Source organism: Cryptomeria japonica, chromosome 3 (assembly GCF_030272615.1).
Source record: "Cryptomeria japonica chromosome 3, Sugi_1.0, whole genome shotgun sequence".
Lineage (NCBI taxonomy): Eukaryota > Viridiplantae > Streptophyta > Pinopsida > Cupressales > Cupressaceae > Cryptomeria > Cryptomeria japonica.
Window position 1 is genome coordinate 470,673,914 of NC_081407.1, and position 14,892 is coordinate 470,688,805.

General features: G+C 35.9%; 1 protein-coding gene across 3 annotated transcripts in view; it reads right to left on the bottom strand.

The window, feature by feature from the left end:
* Positions 1 to 6,926: 6,926 nt before the first annotated feature.
* Positions 6,927 to 14,892, bottom strand: part of LOC131041368 (chaperone protein dnaJ GFA2, mitochondrial) — a 114,517-nt gene continuing 106,551 nt past the window's right edge. For all 3 annotated transcript variants that reach the window (XM_057974415.2, XM_057974413.2, XM_057974416.2), the window contains exon 19: positions 6,927 to 7,817. In XM_057974415.2, the coding sequence (XP_057830398.1) occupies positions 7,724 to 7,817 (94 nt within the window). In that variant the 3' untranslated portion in view covers positions 6,927 to 7,723. The remainder of the gene's footprint in view (positions 7,818 to 14,892) is intronic.

A 14,892-nucleotide genomic window follows, 5' to 3' on the forward strand; every position in this document is an offset into this window, starting at 1 on the left:
CCAAATTGATTATGATGCAAGAGAAACTTACAATACAAACAATATTGAGTCAAGAATGTAGATCAATAACTTATTTTAGTGATAAGTTGGATGATGAAAGGAGATACTCGGTATATGATCAATAATTTAATGCCATTATCAAAGCATTGAAGAAATTGAGGCATTAATTGTGCAAAATAATTTTTTGCTATACACAAATCATCAAGCATCACAATACTTTAATAGCCAAGGTAACCTAAATTAAAGACATGAAATGGATAAAATACATGCAAAATTATATTTTTACTTTGAAACATAGGAGTACAAAAATCAAACATGGTTGCAAATGCCTTGAACAAGAAACAAAATGTGCTAATAGAAATTGAGTAGTAATACAATTTGATGAATTGAATAATTTATATGAAGCTAATCTTGATATTTCAAAAGCATGAAATGGAAGTAAAGAATCAGTAAGTGTGGGCCAAAGTGGCTTGATTATTCCAAGAAGCTCAATCAAGGGGAATTTGATTAAGGAGAAGCATATCGATGAAATAGCTTAACATTTCTAAGTAAATATAATAGTCATGTTGTTGAATGAAAACTATTTTTTGCTACAATAATATAAGCATGTCGAAAGACATGTTCAAAGTTGAGGATTTGTTGAGTTACATAGTATGGATTTTGTGTTTGGGTTAGCAAGGACTCAAAGAGATCATGAGTCTAAATTTGTAGTTAATAGATTTTCTAAGATGACACAATGTATAGTATATAAGAAAACAAGTGATTTGATTTAGTTTTTAGTGAGACTACAACAATTTCCAAGGAGTATGGTTTCAAAAAAAGACACTTGAATTTTTTATATACTTTCAAAAGAAATTGTGGAAGAAGCGAAGACAAAATTATAATTTAGTTTACCACATCATCCACAAGCACATGTTTGGGCAATTTGTTGAAAATTTTAGCTACATAGAAGATAGAACATTGTAATTTGACATTAGTGCAAGTATGATTTGCTTATAACAATTCAGTAATAGGAGTATAAGAAAAAAAAAAATTATAATAGCATTCGGAAGCAATCCAAAGAATGCTTCTTAGTTGAGAGATTACTAATGAACAAAGAAGAGTGCAGAAGAAAAAGAATTTGCCTATTACTTTAAGAAATTATATGAGGACATCAAGATCAATTAGAAATAATGAGTGTTAAATACAAGAAATTTGATGAGAAAAAGAAACAAGTATGTTGTTGTATGAGATGAAGTAATATTGTATCAAAAAAAAAAATCAAGTTGGAACATATAGGTTGATGATGTAATTTGGCTCTTCTAGAATAATCATAAACTTTGACTCAAGAAATGCATACAAAGTTGAATTGCTTGAAGGTATGAGCATTTCACCAATGCTCAATGTTATAGACTTGTATCCATAACATATTAATGAGTTAAAAAACACTAGAATAAAGACAATGGAAAGAAAATATTATAACACAGAGATTGAAGCAGCTTTGAATGGTAGAATTGGCAAAACTACAAGAAACAAGCAATATGGAGAATAGTTGATTAGCTGTAAGGGAAGGTTGTTTGAAGACCCTTCGTGAATTTTTAACAAGAAAACTATTTTTACTTCATTTTGACTACCACAAAGTGAGGGAGTCACTTTTCAAAATATCCTAGGTCTATGATGTAAGAGAATCCAAGGTAAAAGCAATATTGCATCACCCGAAAACATTGTCTGTCATGTTTGTATTCAAATTTACATTCTAGTCACCATATGACGCTAGATTCTATATCAGATTTTCCTTTTATTGAGGAGATGATAAACCATTTATTCAGAAGATAACTTATATTAACTTTCCATTTATTGAGAGGATAACTTATAGTAACTTTCCATCTAAGTTTATTTCTAAAAAACAATACATTATTATTATTGCTTAATGTTGAAAGTAATAATGGTTTTGTTTTAATTATCCACACCACACACACACACACACACACACACACACACACACACACACACATACTTGCATATATGTTGCAAATATGGAAAACATCTTGTATAGATATAAACTGATTACATTGTGTATTAAGAATTATACATAGTTTAATATGTTTTGATTAAAACAAAAGAAAATATATTATATAATAAACTTTGCAATCTTATTTAGGAAGTAGTTTCCTTCTAACTTTTACTCAAGTAAGAGAGGTTCGCCTTTGGGTATCGGTAAAATTTCTCATGTATGTTATTTTTGCAAGTTTTTCTACTAAGAAATGAATAAGTAAAGGCAATGAGACACAACTACTTATCATAATATTTTCTTTGTAAAACAAAAAGATAATGATAAAATGAGAGGAATGCATTATGTGTGTTAACAAACACAAGAAATGAGACTAAAAATTTTATAATGCTCCTTACTTTATTAATATTTTGCTTTCTAACTCAAGGAGTATTACACCTTCATGATACAGTCTTGTATTAACTACATCTTCTAATACAACATCAAGAGGATGTTAAAACCAACACATGTCATCCCATTACACTTTAGATATCCTTCATGACTAGAGTAACTTTCCAAGAAGACATGCCATTGAGTTCTAGCTTGCTCTTTCATTACACCATGAAATACTCTACCAAAGCATAATGAAATTTATCTCATGTTATCATCACAAATTAACTCACATAATTCTTATTATAGGCAAACAAGTGGGAAAAGCACAAAAATAAGACTTGCTCTTAAACTTTCTTTATTTTATGGAATAAATTACAAGCAACCCAATATGCGCATCTTGCTCACGACCCTTCCATAAATGACATCATTGAGCCTCTTTGGACCCTAGCCATTCCTCGAGCAAGTTGATTCTAATTGAATATTAGTGATGGTTTCACAATTAAACGTCTCCCATTTCAAGACATACAAGAGAACCCCTTCCATTATTCTTTTTATCAATTACACATTACCCAAGAAAAAAACTCCCAATCCCTACTTCCTTGAGCATAATAAAAATAAAAAAGCTTCAAATCATACAAATTAAATTAATACCTCAAGGGAGAAGACAACTTATCTTTCTATAAGAGGTTGTAGATATGACCCTCCTCTTTCCTCCAAACCATGGCAACTTGAACCTAAACCTCCTAATGCAAGAATTCTTCCTTCATTATCCTCATCTCCACTCTCAACATCCCCTCTTCAAAACCAAACATGAAACAAAAGAAAAAAAGGAAGTAAAAGAAAAGATCCCCTCCTCAAGCTTGAGAGGAGAATATATAAGGAGTGCTATGTGACCCTTCCTCTCAAGCATGAGGTGGAATGTGGCTTCAAACACATCCCTTTGACCACCTTTCAAACTCTAGACAAGGTCACATGCCTCCCATGTGCTCACAAACGTGTGATCCATTGGGAGGAATGATCTACTTGATACAACCCTTCATCCATTCCTTGGTAAAGGGAGCTAGGATGGTGATAAGTCCCCATACCTTCTCTCATACTTCGAACTCATCACTTACCTTGAAGGGACATTGTGAAGAGTCAAATCACATCCAAATATTATTTTGAAGGGGACATTTTGAAGGCATATTTTGCATCCAATAAGCCTTCACCCTATAGGTGTTTACCTTAGGGGTCTATTTTGACTCAAAACCCAATTAAATTGACCAATATAAACTATCTCTTTTTAATTGCCTAGTAAAAAGGCATTTTAGAAATTTAAACTTGATTAAGTATTTTCATCCCCCTAACCACACTTACACCACTTCACCACTAGACTCCAAAAATCTAAATAATAAATCACAATTAAACTTGGACCACAAAACTAAACCTTAATATACTACCTAGGTCAATAGTCCCCTTTTAATAACTTCAAAATTAAAGTATTTTGTTAAGCTCTAGATGATCCTTCCTTTTTTTTCCACTAGCATTATTTTCCTGCGAGTTAGTCATCGTAATAACATATAGATCAAATTTACAATAGGGTTGGAACATAATAATCAAACTCAATATTTGCTTGTGGATTTCAATAATTAAATCTCTGTCTTCCCTTAAGAAAATGGGTACCACAACATTGAATGCATGTTTATCTATTCAGCCTAACTTACCTTTAAACCTCTCTTAATTTGTTACAATTACCATTCACCTAATTATTTAAACACATTTATTTCATCTCTACTACCCACCTGCTATTTTACCATTAGTTAAGATGGTATTACACCATTATATACTTGATTGAGATTGTACATTCATCTTGCACCATCACTTATGAGCTATCAAAGATCCATAAACACATTGGTGATTCATCAATTTGAATACAATCAAAATGTTATTTTTTACATCTTGCTTAATCAATATGCTTCATTGTAAGGTGTCTTGTGAATTACAAATCAACTGCATCATATAATTTTACTCTAACTAGACCATAGAGTCACTTTTTTTATTTCAATAGTACAAAATAATTCATCTTAGATTATAAGACACTTGAGAAGTTAGAAAATCAAATTGTAGTCATTTCAACTAGAGAATTGAAGTATAAAATATGCAACATTATGTAAGATTTAACAATCAATTGGGGCAATGCATGATACAATATCTAACATCTTTTGTTACTTAAATGCATTATGTTGTTAAGAGAGAGACCTTCCATAAATTTTATCAATGTAGACACTATTATCTTCTATAGGACAATACATAACTACTTCATTTATCATTTTCAATCCCTCTAACTAGAGATTAATAAAGCACATTTAAGAAGATAAGGTTTCGTTGGTAACCCCCAAGTCGGGGCCTTACAGGTGAAATGTGCAAGATCAAAGGGAGGTGATAAGGGCTATGATGGATAGTGCAAATCATATCATGAAAAGGGAACTTGACAAATTGGTGGATGACGAAGGGTAAAACTTTCATCACCTCAAGACAAGGGCAACCTAGGAAAAGACAAAAGCAATCACTAGAAAATGATATGGCACATGCTATTGATTTGTTTGGGCCCTACAACAATGGTGAGTATATTACACCAAAGAGTATAAATACGATACTTAGCACACCTCAATGATAGTCAAGGTCGTATAGAACTTAAGATCAACATGGTTCTTGCGAAGAACTCTACGATCATATGAAGAGACAATTGGGTTCCACAAAGACACCATTAACTTGCCTAAGATGAATGTTTACTTCAATATAATATGAGAGATCTTTTGGGGATGAAAGGTGATAGGTCGTATAGAACTTATGATTAACATGGTTCTTGCCAAGAACTCTTGATCATAATGAAGAGACAATTGGGGTCCATGAAGACACCATTAACTTGCCTAAGGTAAATGTTTTACTTCAATATAATATGAGAGATCCTTTGGGATGAAAGGTGATAGGTGCAACTAAGTCATATCATTGGACACTAACACCTTACACCCAAGCCATGTTGTTATTGATTAAATCTTGTAAACGGTGTTGCAAGTGCATAAACTACTAAATGGCATAGCCATTAACATAAGTATCCTAGCAGCAAATTGTCTTTTAGGGGATCAATGAAAGACTGATTTTAATGACATCCATGAGACTAAACAATTTATGGGACCAAGACAAACACCCCTAACTTATCTTCATATTCTTTTCAATCTTCGATATTCTACTGATTTTGACTAGCAAGTTGGTTGTCTGGTTAATTTTGTCTTCCTCAAATAATTGGTGCATGTTGTCAACTTTTAGGTCATTTTCGTACTGGGTACGGATATCCTCATAGACAAACCAATCCATTATGAAGTGGCATTCTGTTTCCACCGCTCCCTTATTGCGGAACATGCAAACTCTTTCTTCCGAAGTCTCCTTAGGTATTTTCCACCTACCGGTCTCACATCTAAGATGATGTGAAACTATGCCCCTAAATATGTTTTTTCACCATGGTCTTTTGTTGGGTTAAACTCTTTAATGTAGTATGTTTTATTTCGTCCAATCTGTTTTGTCCACATGGTAGTTCGAAATTTTTCATTCACAACTTTTTATTTCCCCATTGGTATTAGGACATTCATGCAAATCGATGCCCCACTTGTTCATCCAGTTGATGTTTTGCTTCATCCACGTTTTCTTCTTACGATCTAGCATCTCCTCCACAACCCTTTTAAGCCAATGTTGGTTATCCATGTTTTCAACCTTGTTTAAATAATTATTATTGATGCTTCCAATGGAAAAGTTCTTGCTTCAACTAGAAAATTTCATAAGGGGTTGTGGATTTAACTTTGAGATAACTTGTTATAAGATGTTTCTAGATTCTTTCTATTTGTCTCCAACTACAGTTTGATATGTTGCCTCCCCACATCTCACAACCATAAAAGCATACTGGTGTGACCAGCAAACCAAAAAAGGTTTTTTAAGTTTTCCAATCCCAACGTTTAGCTTTTCTGCACCTATTTTGAAGCACATGTGAGTCTTTCCAACCTCCCTATATCCCTTTCGTTCTACAAGTCTCCCAGCTGAGCTTATAGTAAAAGTCAATTCTTTCATTATTTATAATAGGTACCTTCAAAGAGAAAGGTAATCTGGTTATCTTTTCTTTTTAAAGGGATGGGAGGTGTCTAAAGGAAAATGGGAGGATGCTGGAGTTTTCCTTAAGGCCAACGCGAAGCATTTTGTCTTCATTCTTTACAAAATCATGCTGATCTAACGTGGGAGCTTGTTCTTTTATCCATTTGTTATAATTATTCTCATTTGTACACGTGTTCTTATTAAAAATCAACCTTTTTAGTAAGGTATTTGCTCCATATTTACTGCCCAATAAAACTCTTGCCAAAAAGGAGGCCAAACTAGCTGAAAATCCATAAAAAACACACTAAAAAAATGGACTTATTTCCAGCAAGCCTTCCTTACTAGAAAACGATAATAATTTTTTTTGAGTGTATTCCAAATTTATTTACAATGTATGTGACTAAAAGAGCAACGCATTAAAATAGAATCCTTTTACAGCTTTGAGTGTTTTAAGAAACCTGTTAAGTAGAATATATTCCCTTTATAAAGGTAAGCATTACATGCAATTCCCATTGCTCTCTATGTGAGAACAAAAGAACAAACTTTATAATTGTAAACCACATCTAAGTGGTAATAACTAGCATAGAAGTTTATGCATCTAAAATGTCTCAAAAAGATCGAGCAGGATGCCCACATACCCACATTAGGTGTAGAAAGATCTAACTATACAAATCCTTAAATCTGACCCTAGTGATTAAGATTGGAAAAGCAAAAATCTCTAAAATGGTAAATGTTCAAATAATGAGGGAAACCAGGCTACATCTTTCTTGACTTGAATCTGGAGAGAAATCTTGGCAACGACGACGACAAGATCACCAGCTTACCAACATAAATGGAGAGTTCCGCATGATGCTATGTAATAAAGCTTCCGAACTAGATCTGTTTTAGAATTTATATCTTGATAATGCAATTATTGCACCTAGTCAATAAAGAAATTTGAAGGCTCTCTTTTAAATCGCCAATCAATGTATGTGCCATAAATTACAGTCAGCATATAGATAATTACAGATTACAAATTAACTGGCAGATTGCAACCTACATGAAATTTTCATTTGACTAGATACTAAGTAACTTTTCAATAAAAAGTCCTTTTTTAAATAAATATTGTTTCCTTTTTCAGGAGATTACAATCAATTTTGAAAAGAAATACAACTCTTCAATGCAAACTTTCCTCTCTTCCCAAAATCTAACTCATTTCAGACAAGCTCATAGTTGATTGACAATTGACAAAGATATCCATGGTCACCAACTTGCTCCAGCAGCACTCTTGTCATCTTCACTGTTCTCTTCTTTTGCAAATTCCTCGATAAGCATTCGTTGCCTGTGTGTCAAGTTCCTGCATGTCAGAGTACAAGGAAAATAAATTAGTATTTTAATATACAATCGCAAGAACCAATGCTTCTTATATCCTGGAAAAATCTGTCCATTTTTTTTCTTTAAGAAGAATTTCATGTCATTTAATAGTCGTGTAGAACTTGGTTCTGATTAAAGATTGCAAGTATCAATTTGCTACAAACCAAGTTAGTGTTTCTCTGAGTTTCAAGGATGGTAGGATGTGGAGAGACAGCTTGGTAACAGAAAAAAATTTCCCAAATTTTGACGACAGCAGGGCTATGGCTATTAAAGTAACTTCACAAACTAAAAGCAGCTGAATTTTAAAAGTAAATACAATGTGCTCAATTTGTAATGACAATCCTTGCCCTATTGGCTTTTCAGGGGTTTTTACCATTGATTTTTCTTAAAAAACTACATTTTTTAATAAATTTTCTGCACCAAATGGAGCAGCCTGTCCACTTCTGAAGCAAGGCGGTTTCCCCTCCAAATTCCCAGGACATCCAAGACGCCAGGCATAGCATCTAGATCCCAAGAGGCATGCCCCAATGAAAAGCTCATGATCATTAAGAAGCACAATAGTTTTCTATCAACTACACCAAATTGCCCCCTAAATTTTACAAACTTGTCTAGGCTCAAAGACTTGGTGAGGATGTCTGCAGTTTGATCCTCAGTTGGAACATACGACGACCATTATCCCTTTCATTGATGGTGAATGCGACGAATCTGGGCACGCTGGCTTCCAGCTCTCTTACGGAAACACTTGGCACGATCTCCAATTTGAATTCCAGCATACAAGTGTCATTTTCACACATGGAGAAAAATTCCTCCCATCTTGGCACCACTTCCTGAGTCCTACGCATTGTGCTAGAGAACAAGGAAACATTGTCTAAATGTTCCTTTGAAAAGGATTCCATGAAAAAGAATTCATGCAGCCTATCCTTCAAGTGGTCCACTGTCAGCTCCTCATCGGTCAACCTTATTGCAAACAATGCCTCAATTGCATTGAGGATTTCTTCTTGAACCTTTTTGACTAACTCCCTCAATAATGTTGATTCCTTACTGAACCTTTCAAAGAATTCTTTCCCAATGCTGACTGCATAAAACCATCGAGGGAAACCATATATCTCGTTTTCCTTGATGACCTTCCCATCAATCAATGTTTGCCTAGAAGTCCCCATTAGTACTTCAAAAGCATGGAATTGTTAAGTCTTGATAAATGTGCACAAACTCCCATGAATTGTCCATGCCCTCCAACCTAATCAGGATAGCCAAGATCCTCCAGTAGAAATGAGCCAAGTCTTCAATAAATTTACAAGCTGAAGTGAAGATGTCCTCTACCCATTCCTTAGAGCACTGAGCCCTTTTTCTTATTTCTTCAATCCCATCAATGGATTCCTTTGGAAGAGAAGAGGAAGGAACAAAAGACTAATCTTCCTCTCTGAATGGATGCCTCAAGCACCGCACATATTCACACAAGGCTTTGCTCTCGCTCTTCAACTTCCTAATTTTCTCTTCTATTCTTTTCATCTGCTCTTTCAGTGCTAAAGAAGACTCGTCAAAATCTTCTACCACTTGTGCCTTGGAGGCACGCCCTAAGTCAACCATTGTAATCTCATATTCATCAGGAGTAATCTCATTCCTATCTTTGTCAACACTGGGCACAGCAAGGTGTAATGTCCTAGATCTTCACTCATCCCTTGTAACTTTGGAAAATTTCTTTGCTGCCTTCTTCTCTGCTGGCATGTTTATCCTATTTAGAAGTTTTTCAAGTTACAACAAGGATCCATCTCTTCCTCCGGCTCCTTTCTCATTCTTTCCTTCAGCCAATCTAGAGCGGTTGCTTGCTGATCCAACATTTCCAGTTGTACCTATTCCTGTGAAACTTCCTCAAACGTTCCTAAGTCTCCAATGTTTGTTTACACGAAACAATCTTGAAGCTATTGTTCTGGAATCGGTGGAAGTTCCTATCTTTGGCTCCTCTGTTGAACAAGCCTATGGGAGGCACTAACACTGAGAATATCCTATGCTTGTGCAATGTCATGATCATCCTCTTGCGGCTAGTTTCTTGTGACCTCTTCTATGAACATTTCAACTCCATACACGCTGGAAAAGCTAGCAGGTGATTGTGCTTCCTCTATCCTTGGCCTCTTCTATTGTAGCTCTTCTTGCTGAACTTTTTCTTCCTTGTCTGTGACGTCCCAAGAACACTTTTCTCCTTCCTACAGTCTACTCCTTACTGCAGAATTTCCTCCTCCCTGGCATGTGCTCCTGATGACCCTTCAGTTGCCTCGTCATGTGATTCCAAGTCTCCCATGAGATGGTAAGTCAGGCGAGCATTCTTTGCCTTCAACTTTGCGATGTGTCGCTCAACCCAGTGCCTAGTGAACTTTAGGACTGGCCTACTTAGGACATCTAATTCATCAATTTCCGGTTTTGACCAATTTGGTGCCTGGATAGGCGTGTCCTTCTCCTTTTCCTACTCCGGTTGAATAGTATTTTCATTTTTTTCAATTTGATCTGGCACCTTTATAAGTTCACAGATTCTTATTAGCTTGGGAGGCAATTTGGAAAACATCCTCCTTCTGACTTCAAAGTCATCTTTGGCGTTGGCCAAGTAATCTTCCAGCTGAAACTTGTGTTTGCGTTTTACACCAGCGACCATCTTGATTTTATCATTTGGACCAAAGAATGTCCTCGCAGTATGAGATGCTAAGTGGTAGAATAATAATTCATCCACTGACTTTTCTATTGCCGCCAATGATGGACACATTTCCTCATAATCTCCTATGACAATTGGGAATTCAAGTCCCAATTTCTTCATATTCTTCTTCTAAACTTTTTCATAGGCGATCAACTGTCTAGTAACCTCCAATAGCACCATCTTGTTCGTTGGATATCTTGGAAGCTTATATGGCTGGTCAAAGAATCCTTGGACCTAAATATAAGTGAATTTTGGAAATTGAATGTACCAAGCTCCATACTTCTTTACTAACTTTCTTGCTTCCTGCGACAACCTTGTGTGGAGTCCTCCTTGCAAGGCTGTCTAGTAACCTCCAATAGCACCATCTTGTCCGTTGGATATCTTGGAAGCTTATATGGCTAGTCAAAGAATCCTTGGACCTGAATATAAGTGAATTTTGGAAATTGAATGTACCAAGCTCCACACATCTTTACTAACTTTCTTGCTTCCTGCGACAACCTTGTGTGGAGTCCTCCTTGCAAGGATCTAGTGATGTACATAGTGAAGTTGTCGCTTGCTTTCTTGAAAGTAGTATCATACAAGTTTAATTGTGGATAACACTCATAAACTTTCAACTGTCCTAGTCCACATCCCATGGGTTCTTTACTAGGCAATCCGTTGAACTTGCCCATTCTAGCCAATAGGTAGACAACATACGAGCTCATATTAAAAAGATTGAGATTGCCTTAAATTCTTCAACTACTTGTGCAATTTGTTGATTATTTTTGCTGGATCTATCACTCCTTCACCTTCCATTCTTCGCCAATGATGTAAAACATCCAAGATTCAAACATGAAGGCCTACAGACATCCCATGACCCTACTCATCATCAGCACAAGATCGACATATTCCTGCTTAAAATCCATGCTGGTGATCTGCTTAGATAACTTTGAAATATGAGGCTTTGGCTTCTGCATTCACACCTTATCGATTATTCCAGCGCATCTCTCAAAACCAGAATCATAGATCAACGTTTCTCTTTCCTTGGTCTTGTATGTCATGGACTAGTATGCAGGAATTCCAAAAGTCTCCCCAATCGCTTCAAGTGCAAGATTGGCCAAGAGTTTGCCATCATGTGCCAGAATTGCCCTTCTTTCAGCATTGTAATGTTTCACACATTCCATAATCAAGTCCAAGCACTGGATGGCAGGAGGGAAGCCAGCAGCTGCAACAATTCCACTTTTGACTATTTTACTGGCAATGGCTGATGGAGGACGTCCAGCTGAATTCTCCCAGCCTAAATGTTCCTAGACTGGTGTCGCTAACTTCTCTCCATTTCAAAATGATCTTTGACTCTAGGAGAAATCCTCTTTGTTCATTCTTGATTTGTGCCTATCAAGAGGTATTTGCTACCTTGTTGGATTCTGCCATTCTTGCAAAATAAAATGATTAACATTAAATTTGTGACAAAGGAATTCTAGAAATCCATCAAGAAAGGAATTCCATGCTAATAATTCCAGACTTGGAATAAATAAAAACCTCCAAAGAAGAGAACTTCTGGAAAATAATAAAAAACTTTGTGCTGACTTTCTTCACTTCGCTCTTGCTTCTAATTTCTCCAAAAATCATTGTGTAGAATGAATTCCAAATGGTTGTTTAAATAGAAGTCACCCACTGAGCTACTAAGTTGGCAAGGGGATAAATTTAGCAATTGCATTAATTCACTTCAATCATGTGTCATGTTTCCTTAGACAATTTGCCATGCAAGCGGACCTCGCCATCATCTTGAGTTCAAAAATGGAAACTTCTATAATTTTCCAAGTGCTTCATTAATATGGAATATTCTCTTTGCATGTCACCAACTCATCTCTTACGAAAATCTTTCTATCCTAGGTGTACAAGAGATATTTTGGAAGATTTTCCTGCTTTGGAAGAATTTTAACAATGTTTTCCACTTTTAAAGAATTCTTGAACGCTTGGAAATCTTGGAGAGAAAAATTCTTTCCTAGAGAGATTTTGCCCTGAAGGAATTTTTTCATGTTCTTGTGTATGCTCTGTCCTGAAGGGAAGAAAAAATTTCTGTCATCTAACCATTCTCATGTCCAAGGAATTTCATACTATCTAGAATCCTGGAGAGAGATTTTTATACTTAGCCAATTTTTTGTGTCCTCGAATTCTTCAACTTGGGCACATTTCTAAGGAGGTGAAGGAATTTCGTCTTGGGAGGAAAATCCTCGTTGACTGGATTCTAGTGCCCATCACCTATCCTAAAGTGCATTTCTCAGGTGGAGGAAGAATTTCCTTGGAGAGGAAAAAATCCTCCTTGGCATGCAATTTGCGCCCTCTCTAGCCTTGAGCGCATTTCCATGGTGATGGAGGAATTTTGCCATGTTTGGAAATTCCTCCTTAATTGAGTTTTAGCGCCCAACCCCTCATCCAGAGCACATTTTGGTGATGATGGAGGAATCTCCTCCAAGAGGAAATTTCCTCCTCGTCTTGATTATTGTGCCCATACACTGACTTGAAATGCATTTGGCATGTGGGGAAGGAATGTTTTGAAAATGGAACTTTCCTCCTTGACCTTGATTTTGCGCCCAACCCTTGTCTTGGAGTACATTTCCATTGGGGTGAAGGAATTTTGTTGAAGACAAAATTTTATGCTTGACCATGTTTTAGCGCCTACCCCTTAACTTGGAGCGCATTTGGGAAGGATTGAGGGAATTTAACAAAGGAAAATCCTCCCTGCCATCTTAAGTGTGCTCCCCATCAGTCTATTATTGCCATTTTGGGGGAGAGGAAGATTTCTTAGTGAAGGAAAACCCTTTCATGCCTTAGAATAGATTTCCATGCTTTTACCATTTCAAGAAAGAACTCCAGTCTTAGCCAAATTTCTAATCAGCTGCCTGCTTTTTGACTTTTTCGGATTTAGAACTTGGATATTCAGGAATGTTCTGCCATCAGTGTCCTGCCAACTGCTAGAGATAGACCTGCCAAAAATAGACTTACTAAAAATAGTGAGTTTGTTTAAATCAAAGTTTCGTGACTCGCGGCGAGTCACGAGAGTCAGCGGGCCGGGTGACCCCTATCGGGTCACGGTGACCCTGACCCGGGCTCGGACAGGTCAGGGGGCATGACTCGCCAAGCCAGCGAGTCACTCCCTGACTCGCTGAGTCTGAGGGTCGTGACCCGACCGGCGTCACTTAAAAAAGTGCAGTCAAAAAAACAAAAAAAACATAACATTTTTTAATGATTTTTTTTGCCATTTCCCTTTCTTATAACCCTAAAAGGGATTGGCATTCACTTTTATTTGTGGAAGAGAGGAAAAAAGAAAGGAAAAGAGAAAAATAGGAAGCCATAGTTTTGCAACCAGCTGAGAGGAAGAGGTGAAAAGCTTGCACAAATCACATTGGGGCAGCACTACAGTTGCATTGAGAGCATCAAGGAGTCCATAGAAGCTCATTTCAAACACTTCTCAACAAATTTGAAAGATGTAAGTGTTAATTTTTATTGATTATGTTGGTTTTTTTTCTATATTTATGGATTTTTCGTTTTGTTGTTATTTTTTTTTTTAAGTTCAACTTTCCAAATCTATATTGCATACTTCAATCACAATGAGATAAATAAAACAATAGCATGGCAAACCCTAGATTTTTTTTTTGAAAAAATTGTATACATGTATACAATTTTTTCAAAAAAAAAATCTAGGGTTTGCTGATTTTTCTCAATTCTTAATTTCTTTCTTTGAAATTTGAAAATTTTCAAGAAAAAACACAATGCATAAATTAGTCTTTGCTGATTTTTTTTAATTAGTTTAAATTTAGAACTTTGTAAAACACAATGCTCAAATGGTGATTTGTAAAATTGTCTTATTGCTTGAAAACAATTTTTTTTCCAATTTTTTTTGAAAAAAATCTTTTGGTCTCCATGTGTGGCCCATTGCCTTGACCTCATGCTGGAGGATATAGGTAAGCTTGGATGGGTGAAAGAATGCGTTGAAAGGGCCAAGAATATATGCAAATTTATTTACAATCATGCATTGGTCCTTAGCATTATGAGACAATACACGGGGGAAAGGGAGTTGGCTCGTCTTGGTATAACGAGATTTGCCTTGAATTTCCTCACATTGAAATCCTTGATAAAATCAAAGCCATCTTTGAGGCGCATGTTTGTTGGTGAGGAGTGACTTCCTCATCCTATGCTACGACCACTGCAGGGATGGATGTAGCAGATTGCATTTTTGATGAGCCAGGTTTTTGGACCCCTTGTGCAGAGATCGTGCAGGTAATTTTATAAATTTATATGCATATTTTTGTTTTGTTTGCATTGTGCAACTTTGCAATTTTTCTTATTTTCATGCACACTTGTGACTTAACTATTTTTGTTTAACATTATTTGC